We start from the raw sequence: 24,420 nt of genomic DNA on the forward strand, positions 1-24,420 counted from the left end.
CATTTCATTGCATAATAGCATCTAAAGCATACAAGTCTATGGCTGAAGAATGTAGCCCTACACTACGAAGGCAATTTGGAGCCACTCTTAATTAGTAGTATGCATACATGTATCTATGTTTGCCGCAGGACATACATGTAGCCTATAGCTCAGGATGTTAACATATATTGACAAATGGGTGGGTGATTTGATAATGCTAATTTTGGGGAAATAGTTCTTGCATAAGTTTAACTTTTACTTCAGAGAGACTTTTAGGTCTGGGTGGGAGGGAGGGTGGGAGGGAGGGAGGGTAGGAGGTAGGGAGGGTAGGAGGGAGGGAGGGCAGGTATAGTCTGACACAATGACCCCAATTTTGCCCAGTTCAAACCCTGTACAATTCACAGAAAGCAAGGCTTTAAGGGGTACTACCCCTGCCCAATTTTGGGCCTAGTTTTGCATTTTCTCAAAAATTAAAAGCGCATCGGTGACAAGTAAGATATGTATTTTATAGGGGCAAGGACTACAACTACTGCACTGGAAATTTTATTTCAGCACAGACAACAGTCGTGGAGTTACAGCCAAAAATGAGGAAAACCAATATTTGATCAATAAATCAATAACTACTTGCCTTGAGTTGCTGAATTTTCAGTGCAGTAGTTGCAGTCCTTGCCCCTATAATATACATATCTTACTTGTCACCAATGCGCTATAATTTGTGAGAAAAATGCAAAAATAGGCACAAAATTGGTCAGGGGTGTAGTACCCCCTTAAAACCACTGCACTAACAATATCAAGCAGTAGTATAGTTGATTCTATAACATATCTGGTTCTCAGTGTGTAGACTATCTACTGGTTCCATTTCTCACAAAAAATCTACAATTTTATTACCATCTGCATAATAATTGATGGCTGTGTGTTATATTAAAAAGTGGTTTCATATTTTGGGTGTAATTCTCTTATGAACTACTAAACCAATGAAACTACAAATGGGATATTATCAGAAATAATGGAATATACCCATACAACTTTGGTGTAAAAAGTGTTTAAAGTTTTAGATTATGTCAAAAAGCTTTCAAAGAGCACTGCAATATGGAAAACTGGTTGAACCTGACAATTTGCAAACAACCTACTGGAATCTCCCATTTATTGCAATATATGTGGGGAAACATTGACAAATTGGGGCCATCCAGTCAGACATGGGTGGGGTAAACACAGACATACATTGATCCTGGACTTGGAAGCTGTTGGATCTTTTGGGCAAAAGCGACAAAACTTTTCTATACCTGACGTAAATCTCTTTCATCAATAACTTGCGAAACCACCTAGGAAACAATTATACAAATCATGCCTTCATAAACAGTAATTATATAACAGTTACAATAACATATTAACTATGCCATGCATGTTTAATCACAAACAAAAGTACTGGTTTGGATAACTACACATATCAATAACAAAGTGTATATACACTGTACAACCCCATACAACTAATAAAAGCACTGGGCATAAAACTAAGGCACAAGGCATCACAACTTTATGTCATGACTTTATCATGACAACTTTCACTATTTTTTTTATATGCAGAGCAACTCAGATTTACTCTACCATCCCTGTAAAGGTTTATTAACCCTAATCCCTGTTAATAAATATAAGTCTATATTGAGTTTCCATAGTGGTTACTTAACCCTAACCCCCGAAGGGCTTTTTTGGCGACTGGAAGGGAAAGAATGGATGATAAAGACAGAAAACAAACAAAGAAGTTGTTTGCTCTGGGTGGGATTCAAACCCGAGACCCCTCGCATGCCAAGCACTAGGTCGCTGATGCTTAGCCACGGGTCTTACGCTGGCTGGGCCAGCAAAATCGTGCCCATATTAGACCAATTCCGTCATCACATCCTGTGGGATGCACGCAGGCGCGGTGAAGTTGTTTGTAGAGTTTTGTAGTACTCAGGTTTGTTAGGGTTAAATAAAACTGCACGCTTTCTAGGATTTGTACCTTTAATCAAAAGTTTGAATATGAAATATTGTTATTTTTCCATTGTCCTATACTTAATCAAACTCCTGCAAAATGTGCTATTTTTTTCTTCTCAATACAACAATTTGCTACTCAGTTTGCCATGATGTGTCATGGGCCCTGCCTACATGTACAACCAATAAATATACTCCAACACAAACATTCAACACAAAAATAACTATATATTTTATAGCCGGCTTCTGTAACACCTGGATATCCACATCGTTAAATTGTGGAATATGCATAAGTGCTTTGAATACTCTCTCCCTCTATCAACATGAATTTCTGTATTAAATATAGAATTCAGTGATGGATGGCAAGACAAAACATGCATAAAAAAAATGACCAATAAAAAACAAACAATCAAGCAAACGACAAGCATAAAATCTGCATATATCTGTTCCATAGTTATGTACCATGTCAGGATCATAAATCCATTGTTATAGTGTGCTTAATTATCTGTATCAAAACAGTAGTAAAGAGTAATAATACTTGTCAAATCTGACTAGCTTCTACTAATATTTTATAGCCGACATACATAATTATTGACAGGATTTGCAAAACAAATCAAATAAAGATGGGGTGCTAGTTTTGTGCAGAAGTCCCAAGGCATGCTAATGATGTCATTGCTAAATGTAATATTATGTGCAAGATTATTGGTGGAATATCTTAGATCATCATATACAGGTATTGGTAGAATATCTTAGATCATCATACTGGTATTGGTAGAATATCTTAGATCATCATACTGGTATTGTTGGAATATCTTAGATCATCATTCAGGTATTGGTAGAATATCTTAGATCATCATTCAGGTATTGGTGGAAATCTTAGATCATCATTCAGGTATTGGTAGAATATCTTAGATCATCTTACCGGTATTGGTAGGATATCATAGATCATCATACAGGTATTGGTAGAATATCTTAGATCATCATACAGGTATTGGTAGAATATCATAGATCATCATACAGGTATTGGTAGAATATCTTAGATCATCATACAGGTATTGGTAGGATATCATAGATCATCATACAGGTATTGGTAGAATATCTTAGATCATCATACAGGTATTGGTAGGATATCATAGATCATCATACAGGTATTGGTAGAATATCTTAGATCATCATACAGGTATTGGTAGAATATCTTCGATCATCATACAGGTATTGGTAGAATATCTTCGATCATCATACAGGTATTGGTAGAATATCATAGATCATCATACAGGTATTGGTAGAATATCATAGATCATCATACAGGTATTTGTGGAATATCTTAGATCATCATACAGGTATTGGTGGAATATCTTATATCATCATACAGGTATTGGTGGAATATCTTAGATCATCATACAGGTATTGTTGGAATATCTTAGATCATCATACAGGTATTGGTGGAATATCTTATATCATCATACAGGTATTGGTGGAATATCTTAGATCATCATACAGGTATTGTTGGAATATCTTGGATCATCATACAGGTATTGGTGGAATATCTTAGATCATCATACAGGTATTGGTAGAATATCTTAGATCATCATACAGGTATTATTGGAATATCTTAGATCACCATACAGGTATTGGTAGAATATCTTCGATCATCATACAGGTATTGGTAGAATATCATAGATCATCATACAGGTATTGGTAGAATATCTTAGATCATCATACAGGTATTGGTAGGATATCATAGATCATCATACAGGTATTGGTAGAATATCTTAGATCATCATACAGGTATTGGTAGGATATCATAGATCATCATACAGGTATTGGTAGAATATCTTAGATCATCATACAGGTATTGGTAGAATATCTTAGATCATCATACAGGTATTGGTAGAATATCTTCGATCATCATACAGGTATTGGTAGAATATCATAGATCATCATACAGGTATTGGTAGAATATCATAGATCATCATACAGGTATTTGTGGAATATCTTAGATCATCATACAGGTATTGGTAGAATATCTTAGATCATCATACAGGTATTGTTGGAATATCTTAGATCATCATACAGGTATTGGTGGAATATCTTATATCATCATACAGGTATTGGTGGAATATCTTAGATCATCATACAGGTATTGGTAGAATATCTTAGATCATCATACAGGTATTGGTAGAATATCTTAGATCATCATACAGGTATTGGTAGAATATCATAGATCATCATACAGGTATTGGTAGAATATCATAGATCATCATACAGGTATTTGTGGAATATCTTAGATCATCATACAGGTATTGGTAGAATATCTTAGATCATCATACAGGTATTGGTGGAATATCTTAGATCATCATACAGGTATTGGTGGAATATCTTAGATCATTATACAGGTATTGTTGGAATATCTTAGATCATCATACAGGTATTGGTGGAATATCTTAGATCATCATACAGGTATTGTTGGAATATCTTCGATCATCATACAGGTATTGGTGGAATATCTTAGATCATCATACAGGTATTGGTGGAATATCTTAGATCATCATTCAGGTATTGTTGGAATATCTTCGATCATCATACAGGTATTGTTGGAATATCTTAGATCATCATACAGGTATTGGTGGACTATCTTAGATCATCTTACAGGTATTGGTGGAATATCTTAGATCATCACACAGGTATTGTTGGAATATCTTAGATCATCATACAGGTATTGTTGGAATATCTTAGATCATCATACAGGTATTGGTGGAATATCTTAGATCATCATTCAGGTATTGGTAGAATATCTTAGATCATCATACAGGTATTATTGGAATATCTTAGATCATCATACAGGTATTGGTGGAATATCTTAGATCATCATACAGGTATTGGTGGAATATCTTAGATCATCATACAGGTATTGGTGGAATATCTTAGATCATCATACAGGTATTGGTGGAATATCTTAGATCATCATACTGGTATTGGTGGAATATCTTAGATCATCATACTGGTATTGGTGGAATATCTTAGATCATCATACAGGTATTGGTGGAATATCTTAGATCATCATACAGGTATTGTTGGAATATCTTAGATCATCATACAGGTATTGGTGGAATATCTTAGATCATCATACTGGTATTGGTGGAATGTCTTAGATCATCATACTGGTATTGGTGGAATATCTTAGATCATCATACAGGTATTGGTGGAATATCTTAGATCATCATTCAGGTATTGTTGGAATATCTTGATCATCATACCAGTATTGGTGGAATATCTTAGATCATCATACCGGTATTGGTGGACTATCTTAGATCATCTTACAGGTATTGGTGGAATATCTTAGATCATCATACAGGTATTGGTGGAATATCTTAGATCATCATTCAGGTATTGTTGGAATATCTTAGATCATCATACTGGTATTGTTGGAATATCTTCGATCATCATACCAGTATTGGTGGAATATCTTAGATCATCATACAGGTATTGGTAGAATATCTTAGATCATCATACAGGTATTGGTAGAATATCTTAGATCATCATATAGGTATTGGTAGAATATCTTAGATCATCATACAGGTATTGGTAGAATATCTTAGATCATCATACAGGTATTGGGCCGGTGGAATATCGTAGATCATCATACAGGTATTGGTGGAATTATCTTAGATCATCATACAGGTATTGGTAGAATATCTTAGATCATCATACAGGTATTGGTGGAATATCTTAGATCATCATACAGGTATTGGTGGAATATCTTAGATCATCATACAGGTATTGTTGGAATATCTTAGATCATCATACAGGTATTGGTTGAATATCTTAGACCTTCATTCAGGTATTGGGTGGAATATCTTATATCATCATACAGGTATTGTTGGAATATCTTAGATCATCATACAGGTATTAGTGGAAAATCTTAGATCATCATACAGGTATTGTTGGAATATCTTAGATCATCATACAGGTATTGGTAGAATATCTTAGATCATCATACAGGTATTGGTGGAATATCTTAGATCATCATACAGGTATTGGTAGAATATCTTAGATCATCATACAGGTATTGTTGGAATATCTTAGATCATCATACTGGTATTGGTGGAATATCTTACATGTAGATCATCATACAGGTATTGGTAGAATATCTTAGATCATCATACAAGTATTGGTAGAATATCTTAGATCATCATACAGGTATTGGTAGAATATCTTAGATCATCATACAGGTATTGGTAGAATATCTTAGATCATCATACAGGTATTGGTAGAATATCATAGATTATCATACAGGTATTGTTGGAATATCTTAGATCATCATACTGGTATTGTTGGAACATCTTAGATCATCATACAGGTATTGTTGGAATATTTTAGATCATCATACAGGTATTGTTGGAATATCTTCGATCATCTTACAGGTATTGGTAGAATATCTTAGATCATCATACTGGTATTGTTGGAATATCTTAGATCATCATACAGGTATTGGTGGAATATCTTAGATCATCATTCAGGTATTGGTGGAATATCTTAGATCATCATACAGGTATTGGTAGAATATCTTAGATTATCATACAGGTATTGTTGGAATATCTTAGATCATCATACAGGTATTGGTAGAATATCTTAGATCATCATACAGGTATTGTTGGAATATCTTAGATCATCATACAGGTATTGTTGGAATATCTTAGATCATCATACAGGTATTGGTGGAATATCTTAGATCATCATATAGGTATTGGTAGAATATCTTAGATCATCATACAGGTATTGGTGGAATATCTTAGATCATCATACAGGTATTGTTGGAATATCTTAGATCATCATACAGGTATTGTTGGAATATCTTAGATCATCATACAGGTATTGTTGGAATATCTTAGATCATCATACAGGTATTGTTGGAATATCTTCGATCATCATACCAGTATTGTTGGAATATCTTAGATCATCATACAGGTATTGTTGGAATATCTTAGATCATCATACAGGTATTGTTGGAATATCTTAGATCATCATACAGGTATTGTTGGAATATCTTAGATCATCATACTGGTATTGGTGGAATATCTTAGATCATCATACAGGTATTGGTGGCATATCTTAGATCATCATACTGGTATTGGTGGAATATCTTGGATCATCATACAGGTATTGTTGGAATATCTTAGATCATCATACAGGTATTGGTAGAATATCTTAGATCATCATACAGGTATTGTTGGAATATCTTAGATCATCATACAGGTATTGTTGGAATATCTTAGATCATCATACAGGTATTGGTGGAATATCTTAGATCATCATATAGGTATTGGTAGAATATCTTAGATCATCATACAGGTATTGGTGGAATATCTTAGATCATCATACAGGTATTGTTGGAATATCTTAGATCATCATACAGGTATTGTTGGAATATCTTAGATCATCATACAGGTATTGTTGGAATATCTTAGATCATCATACAGGTATTGTTGGAATATCTTCGATCATCATACCAGTATTGTTGGAATATCTTAGATCATCATACAGGTATTGTTGGAATATCTTAGATCATCATACAGGTATTGTTGGAATATCTTAGATCATCATACAGGTATTGTTGGAATATCTTAGATCATCATACTGGTATTGGTGGAATATCTTAGATCATCATACAGGTATTGGTGGCATATCTTAGATCATCATACTGGTATTGGTGGAATATCTTGGATCATCATACAGGTATTGTTGGAATATCTTAGATCATCATACAGGTATTGGTAGAATATCTTAGATCATCATACAGGTATTGGTAGAATATCTTAGATCATCATACAGGTATTGGTGGAATATCTTAGATCATCATACAGGTATTGTTGGAATATCTTAGATCATCATACAGGTATTGGTAGAATATCTTAGATCATCATACAGGTATTGGTAGCATATCTTAGATCATCATACAGGTATTGGTAGAATATCTTAGATCATCATACAGGTATTGGTGGACTATCTTAGATCATCATACAGGTATTGGTGGAATATCTTAGATCATCATACAGGTATTGGTGGAATATCTTAGATCATCATACTGGTATTGTTGGAATATCTTAGATCATCATACTGGTATTGTTGGAATATCTTAGATCATCATACAGGTATTGGTGGAATATCTTAGATCATCATACAGGTATTGGTAGAATATCTTAGATCATCATACAGGTATTGGTAGAATATCTTAGATCATCTTACAGGTATTGGTGGAATATCTTAGATCATCATACTGGTATTGGTGGAATATCTTAGATCATCATACAGGTATTGGTAGAATATCTTAGATCATCATTCAGGTATTGGTGGAATATCTTAGATCATCATACCAGTATTGGTGGAATATCTTAGATCATCATACAGGTATTGGTGGAATATCTTAGATCATCATACAGGTATTGGTGGAATATCTTAGATCATCATACAGGTATTGTTGGAATATCTTAGATCATCATACAGGTATTGTTGGAATATCTTAGATCATCATACTGGTATTGGTGGAATGTCTTAGATCATCATACTGGTATTGGTGGAATATCTTAGATCATCATACAGGTATTGGTGGAATATCTTAGATCATCATTCAGGTATTGTTGGAATATCTTCGATCATCATACCAGTATTGGTGGAATATCTTAGATCATCATACCGGTATTGGTGGACTATCTTAGATCATCTTACAGGTATTGGTGGAATATCTTAGATCATCATACAGGTATTGGTAGAATATCTTAGATCATCATACAGGTATTGTTGGAATATCTTAGATCATCATACTGGTATTGGTGGAATATCTTACATGTAGATCATCATACAGGTATTGGTAGAATATCTTAGATCATCATACAAGTATTGGTAGAATATCTTAGATCATCATACAGGTATTGGTAGAATATCTTAGATCATCATACAGGTATTGGTAGAATATCTTAGATCATCATACAGGTATTGGTAGAATATCATAGATTATCATACAGGTATTGTTGGAATATCTTAGATCATCATACTGGTATTGTTGGAATATCTTAGATCATCATACAGGTATTGTTGGAATATTTTAGATCATCATACAGGTATTGTTGGAATATCTTCGATCATCTTACAGGTATTGGTAGAATATCTTAGATCATCATACTGGTATTGTTGGAATATCTTAGATCATCATACAGGTATTGGTGGAATATCTTAGATCATCATTCAGGTATTGGTGGAATATCTTAGATCATCATACAGGTATTGGTAGAATATCTTAGATTATCATACAGGTATTGTTGGAATATCTTAGATCATCATACAGGTATTGTTGGAATATCTTAGATCATCATACAGGTATTGTTGGAATATCTTAGATCATCATACAGGTATTGTTGGAATATCTTCGATCATCATACCAGTATTGTTGGAATATCTTAGATCATCATACAGGTATTGTTGGAATATCTTAGATCATCATACAGGTATTGTTGGAATATCTTAGATCATCATACAGGTATTGTTGGAATATCTTAGATCATCATACTGGTATTGGTGGAATATCTTAGATCATCATACAGGTATTGGTGGCATATCTTAGATCATCATACTGGTATTGGTGGAATATCTTGGATCATCATACAGGTATTGTTGGAATATCTTAGATCATCATACAGGTATTGGTAGAATATCTTAGATCATCATACAGGTATTGTTGGAATATCTTAGATCATCATACAGGTATTGTTGGAATATCTTAGATCATCATACAGGTATTGGTGGAATATCTTAGATCATCATATAGGTATTGGTAGAATATCTTAGATCATCATACAGGTATTGGTGGAATATCTTAGATCATCATACAGGTATTGTTGGAATATCTTAGATCATCATACAGGTATTGTTGGAATATCTTAGATCATCATACAGGTATTGTTGGAATATCTTAGATCATCATACAGGTATTGTTGGAATATCTTCGATCATCATACCAGTATTGTTGGAATATCTTAGATCATCATACAGGTATTGTTGGAATATCTTAGATCATCATACAGGTATTGTTGGAATATCTTAGATCATCATACAGGTATTGTTGGAATATCTTAGATCATCATACTGGTATTGGTGGAATATCTTAGATCATCATACAGGTATTGGTGGCATATCTTAGATCATCATACTGGTATTGGTGGAATATCTTGGATCATCATACAGGTATTGTTGGAATATCTTAGATCATCATACAGGTATTGGTAGAATATCTTAGATCATCATACAGGTATTGGTAGAATATCTTAGATCATCATACAGGTATTGGTGGACTATCTTAGATCATCATACAGGTATTGTTGGAATATCTTAGATCATCATACAGGTATTGGTAGAATATCTTAGATCATCATACAGGTATTGGTAGCATATCTTAGATCATCATACAGGTATTGGTAGAATATCTTAGATCATCATACAGGTATTGGTGGACTATCTTAGATCATCATACAGGTATTGGTGGAATATCTTAGATCATCATACAGGTATTGGTGGAATATCTTAGATCATCATACTGGTATTGTTGGAATATCTTAGATCATCATACTGGTATTGTTGGAATATCTTAGATCATCATACAGGTATTGGTGGAATATCTTAGATCATCATACAGGTATTGGTAGAATATCTTAGATCATCATACAGGTATTGGTAGAATATCTTAGATCATCTTACAGGTATTGGTGGAATATCTTAGATCATCATACTGGTATTGGTGGAATATCTTAGATCATCATACAGGTATTGGTAGAATATCTTAGATCATCATTCAGGTATTGGTGGAATATCTTAGATCATCATACCAGTATTGGTGGAATATCTTAGATCATCATACAGGTATTGGTGGAATATCTTAGATCATCATACAGGTATTGGTGGAATATCTTAGATCATCATACAGGTATTGTTGGAATATCTTAGATCATCATACAGGTATTGTTGGAATATCTTAGATCATCATACTGGTATTGGTGGAATGTCTTAGATCATCATACTGGTATTGGTGGAATATCTTAGATCATCATACAGGTATTGGTGGAATATCTTAGATCATCATTCAGGTATTGTTGGAATATCTTCGATCATCATACCAGTATTGGTGGAATATCTTAGATCATCATACCGGTATTGGTGGACTATCTTAGATCATCTTACAGGTATTGGTGGAATATCTTAGATCATCATACAGGTATTGGTGGAATATCTTAGATCATCATTCAGGTATTGTTGGAATATCTTAGATCATCATACTGGTATTGTTGGAATATCTTCGATCATCATACCAGTATTGGTGGAATATCTTAGATCATCATACCGGTATTGGTAGAATATCTTAGATCATCATACAGGTATTGGTAGAATATCTTAGATCATCATATAGGTATTGGTAGAATATCTTAGATCATCATACAGGTATTGGTAGAATATCTTAGATCATCATACAGGTATTGGGCCGGTGGAATATCGTAGATCATCATACAGGTATTGGTGGAATTATCTTAGATCATCATACAGGTATTGGTAGAATATCTTAGATCATCATACAGGTATTGGTGGAATATCTTAGATCATCATACACGTATTGGTGGAATATCTTAGATCATCATACAGGTATTGTTGGAATATCTTAGATCATCATACAGGTATTGGTTGAATATCTTAGACCTTCATTCAGGTATTGGGTGGAATATCTTATATCATCATACAGGTATTGTTGGAATATCTTAGATCATCATACAGGTATTAGTGGAAAATCTTAGATCATCATACAGGTATTGTTGGAATATCTTAGATCATCATACAGGTATTGGTAGAATATCTTAGATCATCATACAGGTATTGGTGGAATATCTTAGATCATCATACAGGTATTGGTAGAATATCTTAGATCATCATACAGGTATTGTTGGAATATCTTAGATCATCATACTGGTATTGGTGGAATATCTTACATGTAGATCATCATACAGGTATTGGTAGAATATCTTAGATCATCATACAAGTATTGGTAGAATATCTTAGATCATCATACAGGTATTGGTAGAATATCTTAGATCATCATACAGGTATTGGTAGAATATCTTAGATCATCATACAGGTATTGGTAGAATATCATAGATTATCATACAGGTATTGTTGGAATATCTTAGATCATCATACTGGTATTGTTGGAATATCTTAGATCATCATACAGGTATTGTTGGAATATTTTAGATCATCATACATGTATTGTTGGAATATCTTCGATCATCTTACAGGTATTGGTAGAATATCTTAGATCATCATACTGGTATTGTTGGAATATCTTAGATCATCATACAGGTATTGGTGGAATATCTTAGATCATCATTCAGGTATTGGTGGAATATCTTAGATCATCATACAGGTATTGGTAGAATATCTTAGATTATCATACAGGTATTGTTGGAATATCTTAGATCATCATACAGGTATTGGTAGAATATCTTAGATCATCATACAGGTATTGTTGGAATATCTTAGATCATCATACAGGTATTGTTGGAATATCTTAGATCATCATACAGGTATTGGTGGAATATCTTAGATCATCATATAGGTATTGGTGGAATATCTTAGATCATCATACAGGTATTGGTGGAATATCTTAGATCATCATACAGGTATTGTTGGAATATCTTAGATCATCATACAGGTATTGTTGGAATATCTTAGATCATCATACAGGTATTGTTGGAATATCTTAGATCATCATACAGGTATTGTTGGAATATCTTAGATCATCATACCAGTATTGTTGGAATATCTTAGATCATCATACAGGTATTGTTGGAATATCTTAGATCATCATACAGGTATTGTTGGAATATCTTAGATCATCATACAGGTATTGTTGGAATATCTTAGATCATCATACTGGTATTGGTGGAATATCTTAGATCATCATACAGGTATTGGTGGCATATCTTAGATCATACTGGTATTGGTGGAATATCTTGGATCATCATACAGGTATTGTTGGAATATCTTAGATCATCATACAGGTATTGGTAGAATATCTTAGATCATCATACAGGTATTGTTGGAATATCTTAGATCATCATACAGGTATTGTTGGAATATCTTAGATCATCATACAGGTATTGGTGGAATATCTTAGATCATCATATAGGTATTGGTAGAATATCTTAGATCATCATACAGGTATTGGTGGAATATCTTAGATCATCATACAGGTATTGTTGGAATATCTTAGATCATCATACAGGTATTGTTGGAATATCTTAGATCATCATACAGGTATTGTTGGAATATCTTAGATCATATACAGGTATTGTTGGAATATCTTCGATCATCATACCAGTATTGTTGGAATATCTTAGATCATCATACAGGTATTGTTGGAATATCTTAGATCATCATACAGGTATTGTTGGAATATCTTAGATCATCATACAGGTATTGTTGGAATATCTTAGATCATCATACTGGTATTGGTGGAATATCTTAGATCATCATACAGGTATTGGTGGCATATCTTAGATCATCATACTGGTATTGGTGGAATATCTTGGATCATCATACAGGTATTGTTGGAATATCTTAGATCATCATACAGGTATTGGTAGAATATCTTAGATCATCATACAGGTATTGGTAGAATATCTTAGATCATCATACAGGTATTGGTGGACTATCTTAGATCATACAGGTATTGTTGGAATATCTTAGATCATCATACAGGTATTGGTAGAATATCTTAGATCATCATACAGGTATTGGTAGCATATCTTAGATCATCATACAGGTATTGGTAGAATATCTTAGATCATCATACAGGTATTGGTGGACTATCTTAGATCATCATACAGGTATTGGTGGAATATCTTAGATCATCATACAGGTATTGGTGGAATATCTTAGATCATCATACTGGTATTGTTGGAATATCTTAGATCATCATACTGGTATTGTTGGAATATCTTAGATCATCATACAGGTATTGGTGGAATATCTTAGATCATCATACAGGTATTGGTAGAATATCTTAGATCATCATACAGGTATTGGTAGAATATCTTAGATCATCTTACAGGTATTGGTGGAATATCTTAGATCATCATACTGGTATTGGTGGAATATCTTAGATCATCATACAGGTATTGGTAGAATATCTTAGATCATCATTCAGGTATTGGTGGAATATCTTAGATCATCATACCAGTATTGATGGAATATCTTAGATCATCATACAGGTATTGGTGGAATATCTTAGATCATCATACAGGTATTGGTGGAATATCTTAGATCATCATACAGGTATTGTTGGAATATCTTAGATCATCATACAGGTATTGTTGGAATATCTTAGATCATCATACAGGTATTGTTGGAATATCTTAGATCATCATACAGGTATTGGTGGAATATCTTAGATCATCATACAGGTATTGGTGGAATATCTTAGATCATCATACAGGTATTGGTGGAATATCTTAGATCATCATACAGGTATTGGTGGAATATCTTAGATCATCATACAGGTATTGGTAGAATATCTTAGATCATCTTACAGGTATTGGTAGAATATCTTCGATCATCATACTGGTATTGGTGGAATATCTTAGATCACCATTCAGGTATTGTTGGAATATCTTAGATCATCATACTGGTATTGTTGAAATATCTTCGATCATCATACCGGTATTGGTGGAATATCTTAGATCATCATACAGGTATTGGTGGAATATCTTATATCATCATACAGGTATTGTTGGAATATCTTCGATCATCATACACGTATTGGTGGAATATCTTAGATCATCATACAGGTATTGGTTGAATATCTTAGACCTTCATTCAGGTATTGGGTGGAATATCTTATATCATCATACAGGTATTGTTGGAATATCTTAGATCATCATACAGGTATTGTTGGAATATCTTCGATCATCATACAGGTATTGGTGGAATATCTTAGATCATCATACAGGTATTGTTGGAATATCTTCGATCATCATACCAGTATTGGTGGAATATCTTAGATCATCATACAGGTATTGTTGGAATATCTTAGATCATCAAACTGGTATTGGTGGAATATCTTGGATCATCATACAGGTATTGTTGGAATATCTTAGATCATCATACCGGTATTGGTGGAATATCTTAGATCATCATACAGGTATTGTTGGAATATCTTAGATCATCATACAGGTATTGGTGGAATATCTTAGATCATCATACAGGTATTGGTGGAATATCTTCGATCATCTTACCTGTATTGGTGGAATATCTTAGATCATCATACAGGTATTGGTGGAATATCTTAGATCATCATACTGGTATTGGTGGAATATCTTAGATCATCATACAGGTATTGGTAGGATATCATAGATCATCATACAGGTATTGGTAGAATATCTTAGATCATCATACAGGTATTGTTGGAATATCTTAGATCATCATACAGGTATTGGTGGAATATCTTAGATCATCATACTGGTATTGGTGGAATATCTTAGATCATCATACAGGTATTGGTAGGATATCATAGATCATCATACAGGTATTGGTAGAATATCTTAGATCATCTTACAGGTATTGTTGGAATATCTTAGATCATCATACATGTATTGGTGGAATATCTTAGATCATCATACAGGTATTGTTGGAATATCTTCGATCATCTTACAGGTATTGGTAGAATATCTTAGATCATCATACAGGTATTGGTGGAATATCTTAGATCATCATACAGGTATTGGTGGAATATCTTAGATCATCATACAGGTATTGGTGGAATATCTTAGATCATCATACAGGTATTGGTGGAATATCTTAGATCATCATACAGGTATTGGTGGAATATCTTAGATCATCATACAGGTATTGGTGGAATATCTTAGATCATCATACAGGTATTGTTGGAATATCTTCGATCATCTTACAGGTATTGGGAGAATATCTTAGATCATCATACAGGTATTGGTGGAATATCTTAGATCATCATACAGGTATTGTTGGAATATCTTCGATCATCTTACAGGTATTGTTGGAATATCTTCGATCATCTTACAGGTATTGGTAGAATATCTTAGATCATCATACAGGTATTGGTGGAATATCTTAGATCATCATACTGGTATTGTTGGAATATCTTAGATCATCATACAGGTATTGTTGGAATATCTTAGATCATCATACAGGTATTGGTGGAATATCTTGGATCATCATACAGGTATTATTGGAATATCTTAGATCATCATTCAGGTATTGGTAGAATATCTTAGATCATCATCCTGGTATTGTTGGAATATCTTAGATCATCATACAGGTATTGTTGGAATATCTTAGATCATCATACTGGTATTGGTGGAATATCTTGGATCATCATACAGGTATTGTTGGAATATCTTAGATCATCATACCGGTATTGGTGGAATATCTTAGATCATCATACAGGTATTGTTGGAATATCTTAGATCATCATACTGGTATTGGTGGAATATCTTGGATCATCATACAGGTATTGGTGGAATATCTTAGATCATCATACAGGTATTGTTGGAATATCTTGGATCTTTATACAGGTATCAGAGTCCATTCACAGAGCCCGTGGTAGGAAAGATGTGTGATGTGCAGTTGGGTGTGATCCCAGCTCCCAAGAACATGACGTTCTTTCAATAACATCATTAGCATATGGCTAGGGCCATCTATATGAAAACCATCCCCAAAATGAACATGTAATCTACAACTACTTTATGGTTGTATGGAAAAACAGTTGACATAAAAATATGTATAGGAAAATGTTTCTTGAACACCAAACACCAAACACAATACCAATACAATATAATGCAAAATGACAAATGAACACACAATACAAAACATTGCCAACTTACTCCATATCCCTTATTGGTGAACCATATAGCTGCATCGTTAAGCTCAGAATCATCATGGTCAATATCCTTTGAGGTTTCCATTGTAGCACAGTTAACAAAATACAGACAAGCACATAAACACACAAATTGTACATTTACTTGGTGTTAAACTTTACAACAAAAATGTACTCGTTTTTGAGATGCAGACCTGTATGACTGGCCAGTTCATCCTAATGGAACAGAACAGCTACAAATTAATATTGCCTCGGGCAAGGGGAAAACTGCTCCCTTCTGAATCAAATCTAATCTTGTGCATTGCATCTTGTAGTCCTACTCTAGACCAAAATTTACTTTATCATATGGGCATTAGTGCAAAAATGGACATTTTCATTCACTCTGTCAGATCAGAGGAGATGTTTCTTCTCATCTTCTCTGGTCAGATTGAAGTCATTTTGTGCAGGTCTATGTAATAACTTTGCCATTTTAATGTCAGAAAACAGGGAGATAATAGAAATAAATTGGATATAAAACCTACCCCATATCCATTATTTGTGAAGCCATTATCAACACCATTCAGCTCAGGATCATACATGTATTTAACGGTATTGTTCTTGATAGTTGGATGAAGATGGGTCCATGTTGTACACCACAACAGTATAATGATGAATACAAAGAATGCTGGTATAGTGAGGCTCATAACAATGATGATGCTTATGGTAGTGCTAGACAGCGGCCCAAGCTGAAAGAGTAAATTTGAGAAAAACATGATATTGTTTTCTCTTTATATCTTCACATTATAACTTTGAAAACAAGATTTTAATCTTGTTTTCAAAAATATTTATTCATATCTGAGACAGGTATTTAAGGGATTTGTTGTACATTAACACCAACAATTACATTAAATGCCAAAGAAGTCCCACATGGGGAGCTGGCATTTTCTTGTTCACTTCAGTGGATCAAACCTCCTATTATGCATGTACGAAATGTTCCAATGAATCCACACAAACTGCGCTGCTTTATCAAAGTGCCTGATTTGGTAATCATGTACATTGTATGGTCTGAAGGAATAGGAACCAAATAAGCTAAACTGTATAACAAACAAATAAACAAAAAGAGCTAATTTTCACCAACACTGGAACTTGTAATACCTTAGGATGTGGTGTTGTCGAAGCCACTTGGTTTGGTAGAGTGGCATTAGGTGGGAAGCACTTGTTGAGTAAGCCTCCATCAGAATAGCATTGGTACTGTGGTGGACATGGATCATTGTCACATGGATCACTGTATATTTCACATCTATCACCTGTAAACCAAAGAAAGAAAAACACACTAATCGGGTCATACACCTTTAAAAGTAGTTTTATGTTATACATTTATATTTACACATGATTTGGATAGGAAGGTTGGTAAAGCAGTTTCACCAGCATAAAGGAAATTATTTCCCTTAAGAAGGATCTACATGCATAAAAGTATGATAAAAATAGCAAAATTCAAATGACGATACACAACTTACAAGGAAAATTAAACAAGGGTAAGAATGTTCAAGTGACAATCAGATATATTCTGTTCAAAATATTAGTTTTGCTTTTAAAACTGTTCCACCAAATGATCACAGGTAAACAGGCCAATTTTGTCAGGAATTAATCTATTGCAAATATAACTCATTCTGTAATAATTATTGTTTATGGCTGTTAACTGCTTGCAATTACATATTTACATCAGTGGTTACATATTTGACACTCTCACTTGGGTGTGCACTAAAGTTTGCTGTATGCATCCAAACTTCATTGTCAAATTTTGTTTTTTATTTTGTTTTCATATTTACCATTTACAATTACACAGCTTATTGTGCTTGTTCCAAAAATCTGAATGTTGGGTTTTCTGGCCCAGCAAATCATGTAGTGTCCCTTTAAGGTGGTACTACACCCCCTGATAAATTTTGTGACTAATTTTGCATTTTTCTAAAAATATAACTACACACTGGTAACAAAAGTTATGTATATTATAAGGGCAAGGAATCCAATTACTTCACTGAAATTTCAGTGATTCAAGACAAGTGGTTCATTATATACATTGTATGTTAAGAAATGAGGTACATTATAGCGGTACCTCTTTTCTTATCATAACTTTTGTTACCAACTTACATGTACCAGTGTGTTATTATTTTTTGAGAAAAATGCAAAAATAGTCACAAATTTATCAAGGGGTGTATTACCACCTTAAACTAGCCTTAATCAATGTTTGTGACACTGTCCTCATTTGCCTGATAGTCTCACCTTTGTAACCCAAATTGCATTCACATCTAAACCCAAGTCCTGTATCTTCCAAGATACACACTCCTCTACTCCTGCATGGGTTATCTTCACATGCTCGGGCATCTAATATTGGCTCACTTGTTGCCTCTAGAGTTGTGGCATCAGAGTCGGTAGTGAAGCCTTCTTCAAGACTTTTAGTTGTTTCCAAATTTTGTGTTGGAGATTCTGTGGTGAATCCTGGTTGAACTACAAGGTAAGAAACAAAATCAAAATACCTAATTGTAAGTAAGTTGTCAAATATGTTGTGGTGTAGTTTTCAATTTTGTCAAAGAAAAAGTGCAGGAGCGTAGCCAGCCCCCTTAGTGTGGCGGGGGAGGGGAGGGGGCAAAGCTGAATTTGTTGTCCTCACTTTAACAGAGGATTTATGTTGAATTAACACTTGTCTGTGACATAGATTACTTTTGCATATGGATGGAGAGCTATGGAGGTTGGTGTAAAATCTGTTTAACAGAGACAGCGTGAATGGAACATCTATCGCTCCCAAAATAAGTGAAGTGAAAATTTGCAATTTTAAAGCTAAAATGGACAAATATGAATTATGATGTTAAATCATTAAAACTAATTTACTAATTTTTTCCCTGAAGCTGGGTAAAGTTGTACATGTGAACTTTGCTTCTATTGAACAGCTACAATGTAGCAATGCATACTAATTCATCATCCAATAAGTTGTACTGAATTAAGTTTTAAAGGCCAGGTGCTACTTGAACTATAATGGAATAATTTTGATCTCCTGCACAGTGCTCTGCGAGTCTTGCTTCCTTCAACAGACTGTCAGTGATAACAATTTTTTATGATCAAAATTTTACCCAATTAGTTTGCATTATAATGTATATATATTTTGTTCTAGCTGCTTCTGATAATGTATTGTTGGTGTTTCGGTATAAGCTATTTGTTGTAAAAACATGGCCCAGGGAAGACCAGCTCAAGGGCTGGTCTGTGCCTTTCTGTGTAGGGGTGTACATGTACGTGTAGACTTAAATACATTTTCAAATATGAAAAGGCATTTATTGGTAGATTTTACTTAACATTTTAACATAAATAATATGCATAATTTACATGTTTATCATCACTTTAATTATACATTTTCCTTATTTTTGTCCCACATTTATTTTCTTGTCTGTTTCGTGTTGAACACAAATAAAAATCTACCTTGGTTTGATCACATTTACAAGAAAATGTCATGTGATGAATTTATATTTTGAAAAAAAAATTGCCCACTAGTAGTGAGACCAAAAAAAAATATTTTCCCCACCCAACTCTGTAGGTATATACATTAAAATTGAAAAAACAAATTGCTGCCAACAAAAAAAATCCACCTGCAAAACTCCCCCCCCCCCAAGAATAAAATGGTACATCCCTAAGGTTGCCTAAGAACCATCATGCAAGAAATTACATGTACTTCTTTCCAAGTGTGTGTCCTTGTTTATTTGAACCTTTAAAAAGTTTTATGTACGGTATTTTGTTTTATTTTATGTAAAATAAATGATATCAAAATATCATTTAATTGACATAAATGATATAAATTAAAATATCATTTAATGAACATAAATGATATTAAAATATCATTTAATTGACATAAATGATATTAAAATATCATTTAGGTAATTTACATAAAATGAAACAAAAATCAAAATCAACCTTGCTTTTAAAAGTTTGATCACATATTTCAAGGTGACATTGTAAGATAAATAATGTAAGGTATAAAGAACAATAAATGCAAGACTTATTTTCCTTATTGTCCAAGATGCGTGTCCTTGTTTATGATGAACCATTGCAACTTATCATAAATTTACATAAAATTAAATATGAATAGAAATAGACCTTGGTTTGATCCAATTCATGAATTAGTTTTAAAGTCAGGTTGGTTAAAATTCACATGATATATAAAAAGAAATCAAAGCTGCCCAGTGGGCACAATCGGGAAAAACTACGTTGTATGGACGTTGTAATCAGATCGGACGTCGGGCAACCAAATTCCAACGTTAACGCAAGTAATAATCTAAGACGTCAGTACACCTATTAGTGACGACGTCTCACAAACGTTGTGGTAATGTCGGCCGTAAGACGATCATTGTACGACTTCAATACAACGTTGAGGCAACACTTCATTGCCGACATCAGTACAACTGACAATAAACATGTTGCATTAACGTCACCTGTTGACTACCCTGCGACAGTTGTCGTACGACTTCAATATAACGTTGAGGCAACACTTCATTGCCGACATCAGTACAACTGACAATAAAGATGTTGCATTAACGTCACCTGTTGACTACCCTGCGACAGTTGTCGTACGACTTCAATATAACGTTGAGGTAACACTTCATTGACAACATTGGTACACCAATGATTGAAGACGCCGCAACAACGTCTGCCGTCAGACGATGGTTGTCGTATGACCTCAATACTAACGTGGAAGCAACACTTTATTGACGACATCGGTACAACTGCGATAAAGACGCGTTGTATTAAGGTCACATAATGACTGCCGTGCAATGGTTGTTGTACGATCTCAATATAACGTTGAGGTAACACTTCTTTGACGACATCGTCTGCCATACGCTGGTTGTCGTATGACCTCAATACTAACGTTGAAGTACGGTAACACTTCATTGACGACATCGTTACGACCGACGATAAATATGTTGCATTTGGCTTATATTGTCTTCAAATGACAGTTTCTTACGCCGAGATTGGGGAAACGTCGTCGCACAAACCTTAATATGACGGTCAGAATGCCGTCCGCGATATCGGACCAACGTTGGTAAACAGCATGACAGTTGACAGGCCTACTGTTTCCAAGTCATCGGAATGGTCAAGTTGGTCCAAAATTTTCTATTTACTAGGCGTATTAAAGTGTAACATTAAATAAAGACTATAAAAGCCCACTAGATAAACTAATAATAATAATAATAATAATGATGATGATGATGATGATGTTGCAACTCATGATGATGATGATGATGATGATGATGATGATGATGATGATGGTGATGAATATAATGCTTAGTGATAATGTAATATATAAACCTAATAAATATATTATTATATTTATATTAACAATAAAACTTTGGAATTCAATCGTCAGTAAGATTTTTTATTTTAAAAAAGAAGAAAAAAAATCAACAAATTTAGTAAATGTTATCAATATTTACAGTAAATTTGATCAATATCCTTTAAATAATGCACTTTAGCAGGTTTAGCCATCAAAATATTGCTTATATTAACTTCAAACACTTCATTGAATATGTAAACCCCGTTAGCTCAGTCAGTAGGGCATCAGTCTCATAATCCAAAGGTCATGGGTTCGAATCCCGGAAGGTACATCAAGGTAAGTGTTATGTATAAAATTAAGCTAGGAAATTTGCTTCCGTTGTAATATAGACAGTATTAAGTGTAAGACTCTGTGTAAGCAGAGTATATGCTACTAAATAATATTCTTCTTTCTTTTCTCATGATTTTTCGTCTCTTTGGGGTACTTGCCAATGGTTGGATTAATGGTTGGTTTAACGTTGGTCAATAGATGGATTAATAACATTGGCCCAACATCAACGATATTATGTTAGCCCAACGTCACAAATTACATCTTTATTAGGGTTGGGTCAATGTTGGATCGACGTTGGCTAACGTCTGCACAACGCTGAATGTGGACGTCGCACCAACGTTCTATTTTGCGTCAAAAAAACTTTCATATCCATCCTCCAGGCAACCGTCGTCCAACGTTAGATATTGACGTTGACACAACATAGTAGCAACCAATTGTGCCCACTGGGTGATAATGCAGGTAAAATAAGGCCTAAAACAGATTTGTATTGCCCTTTTCGACCAATCCTAAAATCTGAGATATAAAATAGGGTTGCCTTTTTGGTTAAATTGTTTGTTTGTTTTTCATATTGAATGTTGATGTCATATTTTGGTATAAAAATACACAAGATGTTTAGGCTGTTTGAAATTTGTACTGCACATACAAATGTAAAAAAACAAGCCTGACAAACCTGATAAATAATTAGTACCATCGCATATATTGTGGTGAACTTCCATTTTTTTAAATATACTATGTGCTAAAATATCTATACTAATAAAATAATAAGCGGTCTCTATCTGTCTATCTATCTATCTATCTACATTTTTTTGTATCTAGATCTATCTATCTGTCTGTCTGTCTGTCCGGCTATGCATTTCGCCGCACTTCGACGCATCATGCTGACATTTTGGATATAGATAGGTATTGGGAAAAGCATGTTGGCCATGTGGTTTTGAAGGTCATCTGAGGTCAAGGTCAAAGGTCAAAATTTCAAAGTTTGTCCGATCGGGCCCAAACTTGGTGGGTGGAATCCTTGATAGGAGGGGAATATAATGCGTAAAATAAAATCCAGGTCAACCGAGGTCAAAGGTCATTACGGAGGGGTCAAATTTCAAACTTTGTTCGATCAGGCTCAAACTTGGTGGGTCGAAACCTTCGTATGAGGGGAGCATGAAAAACATTATATGGAGGTCATCCGAGGTCAAAGGTCACAGATTTAAAACTTTGTCCTATCGGGCTCAAACTTGGTAGGTGGAATCCTTGATGCGAGGGGAATATGTGCGCAAAACAAAATTGAGGTCAACCAAGGTCAAAGGTCATGTAGGGGCTAAATTTAAACTTTGCCCTATTGGGCGTAAACTTGATAGGTGGAATCCTTCGTATGAGGGGGCATGAAAAAAATTACACCGAGGTCAACGGTCATCTGGGGTCAAACAGTATTGCTATCATGCAAGTGCTCTCACAGCTGCAGGTGCACTAGTTTAAAATAAAAAGTGCACCCAATATGCTTAGGGAGCTGTCACTTTCTTCACCCCCCCCCTGGGATTGTTACCCATGAATGTAACTTGTAAGGTATTCCAGTAATAGATATGATATATAGGCTAATATTTTAAATAAATATTTAGCAGTTTTGTCAGAAACACTTTTCATGCATTTTAATCCTGAACAAGTCATTGCTTATTAAAATGGTCAAAATTACTATTTTTTAAAGCATGTTTTTACAATTACAACTTAGAAAAATGAAAAAATAATAGGTCCTATTAGAATAAGAATGAACTATCATATAAATTGTACAGTACATGAACAATATAATTGAATGTCCAATACAAACTATGTACCAGCAATTTATCACACATTTAGGCAGTAACAGCTGTTACCACTGCATATTTGTACTATTTGGACAAGTTGAAATGCAAATATCTTT

At 34.0% G+C, this 24,420-nt stretch overlaps 1 protein-coding gene across 2 annotated transcripts in view; it reads right to left on the reverse strand.

Moving 5' to 3' along the window:
* The window catches only part of LOC140149513 (fibroblast growth factor receptor 4-like), a 62,771-nt gene that overhangs the window by 12,689 nt on the left and 25,662 nt on the right, over positions 1 to 24,420 (reverse strand). For both annotated transcript variants that reach the window (XM_072171604.1, XM_072171606.1), the window contains 3 exons: positions 19,154 to 19,378; positions 18,029 to 18,180; positions 17,416 to 17,619 (listed from right to left, as the gene is read on the reverse strand). In XM_072171604.1, the coding sequence (XP_072027705.1) occupies positions 17,416 to 17,619; positions 18,029 to 18,180; positions 19,154 to 19,378 (581 nt within the window). The remainder of the gene's footprint in view (positions 1 to 17,415; positions 17,620 to 18,028; positions 18,181 to 19,153; positions 19,379 to 24,420) is intronic.

This window comes from Amphiura filiformis, chromosome 1, assembly GCF_039555335.1.
Source record: "Amphiura filiformis chromosome 1, Afil_fr2py, whole genome shotgun sequence".
In the NCBI taxonomy this organism is placed as follows: domain Eukaryota; kingdom Metazoa; phylum Echinodermata; class Ophiuroidea; order Amphilepidida; family Amphiuridae; genus Amphiura; species Amphiura filiformis.